The following is a 13586-nucleotide window of genomic DNA, read 5'->3' as shown; positions in this document are numbered from 1 at the left end:
AATTTCCGGCATACTAAATCATGAACTCCAAAGAAGTATTTTAAGAATCTGTTTTAAAGCTGGGAGCAAGTGGTTCATGCCTGTAATCCTAGCTACTCAGAAGGCTGAGATGATATAAGGATCCAGGTTCAAAGCCAACCTGGCAGGAAAGTACAAGATTCTTATCTCCAATAAGCTACTTAAGAAAAAAAAGCTAGAAGTGGAGCATGACTCAAATGGTAGAGGGTTAGTCTTAAGCAAAAACAAGCTCAAGACAGCACCCAAACCCTGAGTTCAAGCCCTAGGACTAACACACACATACATATACACACACACTGCTTTATTTTTGTTGTTGTTTTGAACAGCTGCCTAGGTAATTCTTAGGCTGATATAACTTGTGAAAATGTGACATAACCCCACGCCACCCCTTACAACCAAAGAAAGTCAAGTTAATCAATTGATTGCTTAGGTTACTCAGCCACTGAGTAGACAAAGTGCCATCTGAGTCTCTTGCTGATGACATGATATCGATAACCTATCTAAAGTATCATTTTCTCATCCACCGTACAAGATCAGTGCATGTTACTTGGAGTTGTTATGGAAATAAAGTAAGATTCTACATATTATCATTTTGTAAACTGAAAGAGCTAGATGGATGCAAGCATATAATAAATGACTGAGCAGGATACCAGCTTCACAGCTTATGCTGTGCCCCAGTGGCTCTTCAATGCTTTGTTGAGATACTTTGAGAACTTAATTTTCTAAACTAGAAACAAGCTGTTAATGAAAAAAATCCTGCTTCTCTTGTTGTTTCCTGATCCATTTCAAAACACATTCCTGAGCCAGAGTCAAGAGGCTCATGCCTATAATCCTAGCCTCTCAGGAGGCTGAGATGTCAGGATTGTGGTTCAAAGCCAGCAGAAAAGTTAGTAACACTCTGACCTCCAATTAACGAGCAAAAAGTCAGAAGCGGAGGTGTGGCTCAAGTGGTAGAACACCAGCCTTGAGCAAAAAAGCTAAGTTTGAGTATAAGGCTGTGAGGTCCAGTTCTAATAATAGCAGATAGTGCATGCATGCACATGCATGTGCACACACACACACACACACACACACACACACACACACACACACACACACGGCTTAGTCTTTTGCACTGATTCGTGTTTGAATAGACATCCTAGCCTCATTTATCCCCTCAGAAGCATGGACACTTAACTCAGTTATTTCTGCGTAGGTGTGAAATTGAGGCAACCCTTGAGAGGCTAAAGAAACTGGAGCGTGATCTCAGCTTTAAAGAGCAGGAGCTCAAAGAGCGAGAAAGGCGGTTAAAGATGTGGGAGCAGAAACTGACAGAGCAGTCCAACACCCCGGTGAGTATCTTTCCCCCCAGAGCCCATGCAGCACTTAGAACCCAGCCAGCATGGCAGCATGGCAGCATGCAGCATGGTGACTCAGCCTTCTTCCTGCCCCTGCCACCACCTCCTAGTTTCCTGCCTGTGTGCTTATGCCTTAAAGGCAAGGTGTATAAATTAACCAAAATGCCAGAGACATAGAAGAAAAAGATTGTTTTCATTCTAGCTCTTTGATTAAGCATTGTTATTTTCCCGTGTATGTGTATATTTGAATGCACAAAAAAATAATATCTGGCATACTTTCTGCTATTTCTCTGCAGTATGTGCCTAAATGCTGATTTAACTTCTTCTAGTTGATCAGTAATTAATAGCTGTCATTCCAAGGCAGTGAAAAACATCTTTGATGTGTCAGACTTAACCACATTTTCCTTCTAAAACTGAGCTAGCTGATGACATAGGCAATGCTGGTATTAATGTTCCTATCTCTGTTCAATGATATGATCATAGACAGCAAAAGTTTGCAAAAAAGACCTCTCTTGGGCCAAGCTTCCACAATGCTCTACATCAAGGAAGACTTCCTCTACCCTAATCTTCTATCTTATATTTAGAGGAGCAAAGAAATTCTTTTTAAAGATTTTGTTGTTTGTATACTAACCTTGAGCTTATATGTGATATTAAAATTAAATCAAATTTCAACATTCCTATTTAAATGACTTCAGGAATTAAATACTAAGTTAGAATTGGCTTTTCCATGTTTTTTAAATGGGTAATATGTGACTGTATAAAATCATAAAAGAAATGGTAAATAAGAGTAAACTTACTGGGGCTGAGAAGGTAGCTAAGTAGTAGAGTGCTTGCCTTGCATGCATAAGGCCCTAGGTTCGATTCCTCAGCACCACATAAGCAGAAAAAGTTGGAAGAGGCACTGTGGTTCTAGTGGTAGAGTGCTAGCCTTGAGCTGAAGAGCTGAGGGACAGCACCCAGACCGAGGTCAGGCCCACAACCAACCAAAAAAAAAAGAATAAACTTACTGAGCAAAGCACCAGTAGCCTATAATCCTAGCGACTTAGGAAGCTGATGTCTAAGAATCATGGTTCAAAGCTAGCCCAAGTAGGAAAGTCTGTGAGACTCTTTATCTCCTGTTAATCAGCAAAAAAAGCCAGAAGTAGAGCTGTGGCTTAAGTGGTAGAGTGCCAGCCTTGAGCAAAAAAAGCAAACAAAGACAAAAACAAAAAATACCCTAAGGGACAGCGCCAAAACCTCAGTACTGGGAGTAGGGGATAAGCTAATTGACAATTAAACAAACAAAACAAAACTAGCTCAAATGCCTCTCATCAGTGATCTCCAGAAAGCTGTTGTATCTCAACTGTTGACCCCATTAAGCAGTCAGTCAGTGTCTAGCTTCGGAGTAGTTCTAAAGAATCAATGAAATAGTTTGTCACCTGTTCTAATTTGTGTGAGAAGCAGCCCAGTATCCACAAGGGAGAAGAACTTAAAGTTAATTGTTTGTAATCATATCTAACTTTTGCAAAGATCACTTTGGAAATCCAGGTAACCCCAAAATAAGAATTGAATTGCTATGTGTAAGTGTTGAGGACATTTTATAAGTTCCTGAATTTAACTTGACTTTCAAGAAAAACCTGGGATAAGGGGGTGGGGGTCTGTTCCAGTTGAACTGGAGGCAGCAGGCAGACTCAGGGAGAGGCTCCCAGGGTCTTCATAGGAGTCCTGCTTCTCTCAGGCTGGTGGGGCAAGGGCAGGAGTGACAGGGCACCCATGTCCCTGCATCTTGTCTTCTGAAATCCAAGGGGGTCTCCTGCTTTGTTTCCTTGAACGCAGTGAAGTCTTAAGCTAATGAGGCATTGCATGGCTTGATGCTTTCTTAATGTAGGTTTGTAAGAGAAAAGAAACACCTTTAAGCCACCTATTGGAGTATGCTTTAAACCCTTTCTTTAGTTTATTGGCATCCCTTTTGCTGAGAAATTATGGGCTGCCTTGTACACATTATCGCTCTTGGTAACATAGTTGTGTAATAAATAATGAAACACTGTGAGTGCTCAGTAGGTTGTATGAGTGCATTTTAACTCCAGAAAACTTAGTGTAAAGGAGCCATTCTGAAGGCTTCCAGCTAACAATGGACAGCAGGAAGCACAAGCTAGTGAGATTTTTTTCCTCCCTTTTCCCACTTAGGAGCTGAGTTGTCTTTCTTTATGTACTTGCTTTTAATGTATCCTCTGCCTAGAGCTGCTACTTTTGAAGGAAGGCAAGTTTATGTTCAGGTAGTTCTTATGTAGGTACTTCCTTTTATCCTCATTTTACTTTCTAGTTGCCTTTAAATGAGATTACTGCAAGAACTATAAAAATAAATCTTAAAAGAGAATTGGCTAGAGGCTTAGGTACCTGTAGGTAGCCTCATCTTAATTATAAAAGTCTAATCTTTGTGTAGCTTTATAAAAATGTTATTGAATTGATTTCAAGGACACTGTTTTCTTTCCTAAAACAACAAAGATATTTGGGAAGATAAGTCTACACATTAAATAGGAATAATGTCCTTTGTTTTTATTATTGTTACAGCTTGCTATAAAAGTTTGAAGAATAAAATCTTAACCTATTTATGGAAATCTTTAGTGTCTAACATACTTTAAGAAAAGACTTCTGCAATAATAAAATAAGCAACACAGAGTTCCTGCAAGGATCTGACAATTGGAAACAAATTTGAGAAGTTGAAAAAGACAACTACAGGGGAAATAAGATCCTATTTCCAGTGTTTAAGGATCTATGGCAACATTTTTCTTTCATATTCTTGCAGTTTGTTGGCTGAATTATCTAAAGCTGTTACTCAGGTTACAGCTCTAGAACCCTTTTCTTTTTTTGCCAGTCCTGAGGCTTGAACTCAAGGCCCGGACCTAAGATTCTTTTTGTTCAAGGCTTGCACTCTACCACTTGAGCTAGTGTCACCCTAGCTTTTTCTATTTATATGGTGCTGAGGAATCAAACCCAGGGCTTCATGAATGTTAGACAAGCACTCTACCACTAAGCCACATTCCCAGGCCTATAAGTCTTTTCTTAATAGAAGAAGCTGGCATAAAAATGGATAAGCTGGGTATGAATGGCTCATGCCTGTAATATCCTACCTATTCAGGAGACTAAGATCTGAGAATTGCAGTTCAAAGCCAACCTAGCCAGAACAGTAGATGAGATCCTTATCTCTAATTAACCAGCAAAAAGCCAGAAGTGGAGGTGTGGCTCAAGTGGTAGAACATTAGCCTTGAGCAAAAAAGCTCAGGGACAGTGCTCAGGCCCTGAGTTCAAGCCCCGGGACCAGCACAAAAATAAATCTTCACTCTAGTTTAAAAATTAGGAAATTGATACTAAATATTAGATATCTTTGCCTTCAAAATGTACAGTTCATACTAGAATTATATCACTTGTACATTATCGTGAATTTACTAGTAACAAGCCGTATGAAAAAAATGTCTTAATTTGCTTAATTAAGTCACATTTTTCATATTTTAACAGCTTTACCCCTGAAATAAATATGACCAAATGTTTATGGGACTAGCTTGTCTGTTAAAAATAATTACATAAGGTAGGAAATGTTTGTCTCCTCTGTGAGAAAGAGAACTAGAATAGAATAAAGTTCTAGATAGAAAAATTAGATAGACTAAAGTTCTGTCAGAAGAAACAAACTGCCAGGCACCGGTAGCTCTTGCCTATAATCCTCACTACTCAGGAGGCTGAGATCTGAGAATCTTGTTTCCAACACTGCCTGAGCAGAAAAAAATCCCTGAGACTCTGACCTTTAATTAACCAAGAAAAAGTCAAATGGAGCTGTTGCTCATGAGGCATAGCACCAGCCTTGAGAGTAAAAAGCTAAGGAAGAGAACTCTGGCCCTGAGTTCAAGCCCCAGTACTTGCGCACATTCATACACACACACACACACACACACACACACACACGATTTGAATATTAGAGGATAATGATAAAATCTAAATTAGTATTAATACTAATTAATAAATTTTCTTCTACTTTTCACGTATTATGTGTAAATATGACTTTAAAAATTTAGAGACAGAATCTAGAATTTATTCACAAGTGAATTGCTGAATAATTTGAATATATTTTGAGATAGCGGATCTGGCTGCAGTAAACATCACTGGGAGTAAAAGAATTCTACTCATTTGGAGTGTGGAAATCAGAATATGGATATAGGAAAGGAGGTACAATCACCAGATTTGCAGAGCACATGGACAGCTGAACTGTTTTCATACTTTCTCTGTGAATTTCTTCCTTGGCATTGGAGCCCTTAATTTTTACTTGAGATTTAATATCTGCCTGATTTCTTTTTTTAATGAATATAATTGTTAATAAAATGTTTCTATATGAAAGTGAAATTGGGAAAAATGAAGGGAAATCCTAAAAGCAATTTGATTTTAAGCAAAACAAAAGCTTAAAACGTGTACCTTCCTGTCCATTTGAAATGTGGCTTGCTGTGGTGCTTTGCAAACTTGTGGTTATGATTACTCTGTCATTCATCAATTATGGCAAATACGCTGATGCCAAATCTGCCATGAAATAAGTTCTCACATCATTCCTTACATTCATGCATTGCACTAATCATTTACCTCCTGTGTTGTACCAACTAATTTTGTGGTATCTATTCCCCTGATTTAAATTGGTCCTAATTTCTCTTTTTTACTTCTGTCCTTTCTTTCCCTTTGATAGCTTCTCTTGCCTCTTGCTGCAAGAATGTCTGAGGAGTCTTACTTTGAATCTAAAACAGAGGAGTCAAACAGTGCAGAGATGTCATGTCAGATCACAGCAGCAAGTAACGGGGAGGGCCATGGCATGAACCCAAGTCTGCAGGCCATGATGCTGATGGGCTTTGGAGATATCTTCTCCATGAACAAAGCAGGAGCTGTGCTGCATTCTGGGATGCAGATAAACATGCAAGCCAAGCAGAATTCTTCCAAAACCACATCTAAGAGAAGGGGGAAGAAAGTCAACATGGCCCTGGGGTTCAGTGATTTTGACTTGTCAGAAGGTGACGATGATGATGATGACGGTGAGGAGGAGGAGAATGACATGGATAATAATAGCGAATGAAAGCAGAAAGTGAAGTGATAAAATAGAAAAAAAAAAAAAAAGGGAAAAAAGGAAAGCCAAAAGCTAAAACCAAAGAAATTTGTTATCTCAGTCTGTTCAAAAACAGAAAAGAGGCAGCAAAAAAAAAAAAATAAGCAATGCATTTTTAAGTCAATCACATTTACATGACAATGATTTCCTTATCAGTTTTATTTTTGATTTATTTTTGCTTTCAGAAAAGTGGGGCTTGGGCTAAGTAAAAACAAAACAAAAAAATTATATTTATGAATCAGCAAATACGGTGCCTGATCATAGAAATAGAGCATTTTTACATTAGTGACATTCTGGCTTTTTCTTTTTTAATGAATATTTTATAGTTCATATTTGACTTTATTTTGTTCCGTTGAGAAACCTACCTTTGCAACAGGCATTCTTCACTCCTCGTTCTTCTTTGACACTTGATTTTTCTGTAACATACAACACTTTTTTTCTCTTGTGATAGTACATTGTAATGGCAGAAATGATTGATAGTGACTGTAAAATCCAGCCACAAAAAATGCTGAGATGAAAGAAGGTTATAACAAAGCACTCCTTCAGAAATAACCTAACTGCCAAGAGTTTTCAGTACTAAATAGCACAGCTACTCAAAGTAAAACCTGAGCAGTGTTGTCAGTAGTACATTGAAGGAGGACTATGCTAATTTGAAGCCAGCAGTATTTGGTGTGGGCTTGTATTAAGTCACGCTAGCCCTGGAAGCAATACCACACTGTCATCTGAGGCTCAGCTTGGACATACATGGAGCAAGATGTGGTACTAAGGCATCCATCCAGGTGTGCATGCTGACTGGTGGCTACACTTGGTGTGGCTGTTTCTTTGTTTTGTAAAGGGACACAATCATCCTGGGTTCTAAGCAGGCATACAGATCCCTTTAAAAGGAAATTAAATATTACAAAAGGAATAGTAAAAATGTTATCCTACTTAGGCACTAGCACATTCTGAAGGATCCTTTTTACATCAAAACTAGCTTTCCAGATTTTTTTTAATCCTTGCTCAGTGTTTCAGAGAGATTAATACAGGTACTGTTCCGAAGACCTGGCTACCCAGGGATATTCTTAGATTATTTTCTCATGTTTTTCAAAGAAAACAGCAAAAAAAAAAAAAATGTAGTTAGATAACAAAAGGCAAAAAATCAAAGACTTTTTCTATGACATCAGAAAAGTATCATTCATTTGGCTATTATATTCCAATATTTTTGGTTGTTCTTTACATAGAAGTTTTAAGAAACTTCATGTTATCTAATCATACATGTGATAATATGTTCAAGTATATTTGATCATAACAGTGTTGAGATTTGAAATATGACGGGCTTCTAATCCCTACTAAGAACTGAAAAATACAACCAAATGATCAAATATTCTCTGCCTGGTTTTATGTAGGGAGAAACAGCTAATAGTATCTCCTTGCCAGGCAATCTCGGGCAGGTTATTTAATGTCTGTGAGTCTGTTTGCTTATCATCAACATAGGAATAATGATAATCTACTTCAAAGGAAATGTTGTGAGGATCAAAAGAAATAAAATGTACCAATCAGTACTTAGAGCAGTACCTGGCCCAAGGTAGTGGCCAGACAACACCAGCTATTAATAACTGTACAAGTTAAAAGACACTGAGAAATAAGGGTTTCAGTAACCCTGAAAACTAAACTAGCAATTTCAAGGGACACTTTATGAAATGAAATGAAAAATGAATATCTTTCAGAAAACATAAGATGAACAACCAGATTTGATTCACTTGCTCTTTAGAAACTGTACCTTGACCAGGTGCACTTGGTCTGAAGTGTTTACAGGCTGTGTCTCTACCCCCAGGTTAAGCAAACACAGAGTGGAGTGAGCAGGTGGGCCTTTGCCCTGGAAGATGGGTCCCTCCCATGCCCATTCTGCTATAGTTCTCTGAGCAGGATAGATGCAGATGCATGGGCACACACAGGCCACCTGTCTGTATTCAGACACAGAAGTAGCTTTGACCACAGTCAGGCCACTTAAGCAGAAAGGATGCATTATAACTCCTTCCTTTCCAGCATTCCTTGGAGACCTTAGGGAGAGAACAGCAGGAGTAGACCTTATACCCTCTCATACATCTTCCCAGGCAGATGTTCATTAAACAGGTACTGGCTAACCAGGTACTGTTCTAGAGAATGGCTAAATGACCATCTTGTACTCATGGAGCTTACATGCTAGCAAGCAGAATCAACAATCAACACAACATGCATCATAAAATAGATTAACATTTGCTAAGTACATGCTAACAAATGAAGCAAGAGAGGGTATAGGGCTGGTGGAAGAGCACTGAGGTTTAAGAGTGTGATCAGGAAAGTCCCACCTGATAAAATAATGTCTGAGAAAAGCTGAATGATCTATATGTAATCCTAACTACTTGGGAGGCTGAGACTGCTGAAATCCGAGTGCGAGGCCAACCTCTGCAGAAAAAACATTCAGGAGACCCCTTCTCAACTTAAGAGCTGGATGTGGTGGTATGAGCCACTCAGCAGCCTACTGTAGGTGGATGCCTGCACCCAGGCAGGAAGTAAGATGCTATCTCAAAACAAGCAAAAATTAAGGCAAGAGGTATGGCTCAGTGGTAAGAGCACTTAGCAAGCAAACAATTCCACGCTAAGACCTCACTACTACAAAAATAATAAATACAATAATATTTTCAAAATAATAATACAACAACTAAGGTCTAGGATACATACATTGACTAAAACATATAAATTCATATGACTTTTTAATAAAGGTTTGATATACTTAAAGCAGCCAAATAGGGTGAATTAGGGAAATTTATAGGTCTTTATATGTAGATCAAGATTTACCATCAATTAATTAATATTTCCCTCATCTCTTAAATGCTGCTATTTTCCTCACCAATATTGGGAGGATCACAGTTCAAATCCAGCCTGCACAAAAATAATTAGTGAGACCCCCATCTCTACAAATAAACTGAGTCTGATGGTGCATATCTGTAATCCTATCTATGCCAGAGACATAAGAAAAGGAGTGTTTGGGTCCAGGTGACCTAGTCAAAAAAAGCATGAAAACTGCTCTGAAAAATAAGCTAAGCCAAAAAGTCTGAGGTTTGGCTAAGAGTGCTGGCTTAGTAAGTGCAAGATCCTGAACCACCAAAAAAAGAAAAGGAAAAATGAAAAGACATCACAAGGATTTAGGACCTAGCAGGTTTGGCCTTAAAATAGTTCTTTACCTGGGACTAGACTGTTTGGCCTGGGCTATTTTTCGTTCTGTTTCAAATGAGCGTCCTTCTAGTAGTTTGAAAATATTAAAATATCTTGGAAGTCTGAATTATATAACCAGAGTTCTACAGTATTCTCATTCTGTCTGTAAAGATTATTTAGAATATTTCAGATTGTATGCACTTAAAAAGAAATGTCTGTTAGCTATATGCGCAATTTCTACTGATGACGATAATTGTGCAGTTTCTAACTCACTTTTCAGATCAGTTTTTGAAATGGCAAATTATCAGTGTTAGATTTAGTTCCAATTATTCAACTTTTAAAAATGTACATTTTGAAAGAGAGGAATAGAGAAATGGTAAGAAAGTTAGAGATTCAAATGAGAACTGAAACTCAATTGTAGTAGTCATTGTCAGAGTCACACAATCGAGGATCCGTCACCTTTTATCTGTTTTTGCTCTTACCCACAAAATTGAGTGTGTAGAATTTGGTGACATCTATATGCTCCCCAGCTGGAGCAATGCTGTCAGCCAGTGAGGCTGTGGGAGAGACGAGCACATTTAGTGCCTACTGCTGAGACCTGGGACATCCTCCATGCCAGAAGAGTGCATGTAGAGTGCCAACTGCATTGTTCCCTCCCCACTAAGAAGCTTGTTAAACCCGCCAGTTTTAGAGTTGTATTTGTAATTTGTATTTTTCCTCAAACCAAATTACCCAAGTCAAAAAAAAAATCATTTTCAGAGCAATAATTACTACCCAACTGAATTTCTTACCTTTGTGGCTTTATCTTGAATCACCATTTGTGGAGATGGTATCTGCCTCCTTAAGATTGCTGGTGGACAGACACTTCATGAAACAGCTGAACTCACCTTTGGAGAGGAGAGCAGGCCTTTTTCCAATCACAGCTATTCCATCATTTGCAAAAGAGAAAATTCCCATTGAGGTGGCTGAAGTTCTGAGAGGGTACCAACTAAAATTTAAATCCTTAACTTTTTTTTTTTTTCTCAGTACAGGGTTTTAACTCAGGGTCTCACCTCAGCCCTGCTTTTAGCTGGTTAATTGTCTCACAGACCTTTCTGCCCAGGCTGGCCTTGAAATGAAATCCTCCGGATCTCAGCCTTCTGAGTAGTTAGGATTATAGACCCAACTCTAAATCATCTTTTTTTTTTTTTTTTTTTTTTTTTGCCGGTCCTAGAACTTGAACTCAGGGCTTGGGCACTCTGTCTTTGAGCCTCTCTGTGCTCAAGGCTAGCGCTCTATCATTTGAGCCACAGCACCACTTCCAGCTTTTTCTGTTTATGTGGTACTGAGGAATTGAACCCAGGGCTTCATGCGTGCTAAGCAAGCACTCTACCACTAAGTCACATTCCCGGCCATAAATCATCTTTTTTAAAAGCAAAATTACATTTTAATATTTTACATAAGTTACCAAAGCAATAAGGTTGAAGGCATGTAGCACACTGTTTTTGTTGCTCTGGAAATATTGAGGACTGGATTTTAGTCAGTAATTTTTTTTTCAACATGCCCTGAATTTTGTAGACTTTAAATATCAGTTGCAGTCTTCAAACTTGATTTCCCCATTAAGATCAAAAGAATTTAGATGGTGGGAAGAATGAAGAGAGATCCAGAATAGTTTCTTAGCTTTACTATGCTTATAACTTTGTGCTCAGAATTTCCCTTAGAATAGGAAGAGCTTTAAAATGTAGTCTGAATTAAATATTGATACTTGGGGGAGGAGGGAGAATTACATTAATTCATTACATTAAACTAGACTCATTGCAGCCTTGTGAAACCAGTAGAGTCTCACTCTCCCACATATATATTAGAGCATATGTTTTCTATAATCAGGCACCTTCTGCTGCTTTTGAGAAAAACTTTTTGTTTAGATTTTAAACATTGCTAGAAAAGATAATCTGTGTTATTCTTCACGCTGCAGCATAGCCCAACACAAGTGTTTCCATGATGAAAACTGAGCAGTTATCAGGAAAGCTGGGGGCTGGCCGTGCTTCCTCAGCCTTCAACTTCATGTGCACTGTGTTGCCTGTGAGGGACTTCCTGGCATGTGATTCATCACTTCAAAACTAGTGTTTCCAGCACTTACATTCATTATTTTATAGTGTGTGCATCATAGTATATAACCTTTAATTCAGATATGACATACTGCACCTATTGCTTTTTGCACTTTGCAAATTTTGTATTAAGTCTTAGAAAATATTTATATTCTTTGAGTGTGAGCTTTGGATAGATGGCATTATCACTTTGTTTTTTTTTTCAACAACAAATCCTCTCAGTTATTCTAATGCAATGTTATTCTGAGCAAGTCCTATGGCAAATACCGTGTATAATGTTTGTTTAGAGCAGTACATTTTACTCTGTGTGGTTAAGACTACTCAGCCCCTGACTTCATAGCTGGAATTCGATATTCCAGCACAAAAGTCCACAATGTATTCAGAATCCAAGTTGGTGTCATACATTTCATTTTGATGTGAACTTTTCTTTGCTTTTCTTTGTTCTAAGACTCCATTTTGCAATAAACGTTTTGACAGTAAATCCTTTTGTTATGTGTTGCTGTGTGTATAAGATCTTCATCAGATTGAATTTGCAACATGCTTTGAAGGAACCATTGTCACACATGCACATGAGTGCTACCTTTTGTCTCCTGGAGTCAGTCAGAGTGTAAATAATGAATTTCTAAAGTGATGGGGCAGTCATGAGGTTTTTGGTGTTTTTTTTTTTTAATCCCCAAAGAAAGGCAGAAAGGCTTAGAACTCATTCTGAGGCAGATACACTGATATGTTAACAAGGTACAGAAAACATAAAGGAAATGGTAAGCTACTATGTGGCTGGAGATCATTAACTCTCATCCCTGTCTTGCCAAATTCAAACGGATTTGCAGCAGTGGCCAGCTCCAACCTTCCTCTCACTGGTCTTTGTAAGCATCTCTCAGGCTCCTGCTGGAGGAGCAGGCTGTGTCAGTGTCTTTTAGTGTCTTTCCCCTGGCATCATATTGATGAACCAGCCTCAGAAGACAAGAGAGCTCTCTGCTCTTCTTGTTACCTTAAAACCAAAGATGTTGATTGTTTCCTTTACAACCTCAATAGAAGAAATGCTGATTTCTCAGTTTGGGGAGTTGTATAAAAATCAAAACACACACCCACAAATACACCCACATACACACACACACACACACACACACACACACACACACATTTCCTATAAAAGCCAGCCTTGACACAGGGAAACATTTCTGCTACTCAGTCTGGTGTTTCTTGAACTAATCAAAAAGTACCTCATTTCACATTGGTGTCTGTGATGGGAGAAGGGAATGACGCATTCCTGCAGCTGTATCCAGCTGCCCTGCAAAGAAGTAAAACTTGTCATGTGTTCTCTTTAATCAAGTTCAGCTTTAGATTTGATCTCCTTGCGTCTTCTTTCCACATTATTAAAGCAGGTGAGTGTGTTTAATGATTCTTACATACCTCAAGTGTTTCAGATGAGGGAAGGGACACTTCCTGACAGAAGCACATGGGGAAATAAGAGTATTTACAGGTGGAATTAATCTAACGTGTATGCTTTATGGCCTTGCATCTTGGCTTATCTCCACTACTCCAACCTTACACACTCAGGTTTAACAAAAGCAAAAATCAAAGAAACAACAACAAAAAAAACTGCTGCTGCCTGGCCCCCATAATTTGCATTATTACCCATTCTTCAACCATTGTTCTCCAGTTAAGCAAGTGTGCCACTCTCGTTCTCTTCTTCCCATATTTTGCCTTCCTGCTTCTCTTCATGTGGAATCACCTCTCTCTTCTGGTCCTGCTGCACCCAGCTTAAGCCACTGGCCTTCCAGTTCCTGAGAATATGTCGAAGAGTTCTTTGGGGAAACCATCAACCATTTATACCTGACACTGAAGTCTGTAACAGAG

The 13586-nt window shown here is 38.6% G+C and overlaps 1 protein-coding gene across 4 annotated transcripts in view; it reads left to right on the top strand.

Moving 5' to 3' along the window:
• Map3k20 (mitogen-activated protein kinase kinase kinase 20) overlaps window positions 1-13586 on the top strand; it is a 167953-nt gene that overhangs the window by 114397 nt on the left and 39970 nt on the right. For 3 of the 4 annotated variants that reach the window (XM_042694144.1, XM_042694145.1, XM_042694146.1), the window contains exon 11: window positions 1214-1349. In XM_042694144.1, the coding sequence (XP_042550078.1) occupies window positions 1214-1349 (136 nt within the window). Of the gene's footprint in view, window positions 1-1213; window positions 1350-6057; window positions 6556-13586 lie in introns of those variants that run through there. The other variant, XM_042694147.1, reaches the window with a different exon arrangement.

The sequence above is a fragment of the Dipodomys spectabilis genome, unplaced genomic scaffold (genome assembly GCF_019054845.1).
Source record: "Dipodomys spectabilis isolate Male_0828 unplaced genomic scaffold, ASM1905484v1 ptg000174l, whole genome shotgun sequence".
Classification (NCBI taxonomy): Eukaryota; Metazoa; Chordata; class Mammalia; order Rodentia; family Heteromyidae; genus Dipodomys; species Dipodomys spectabilis.
The sequence above is the reverse complement of the archived record's forward strand: the minus strand, read 5'-3'. Positions and strand labels throughout refer to the sequence as shown.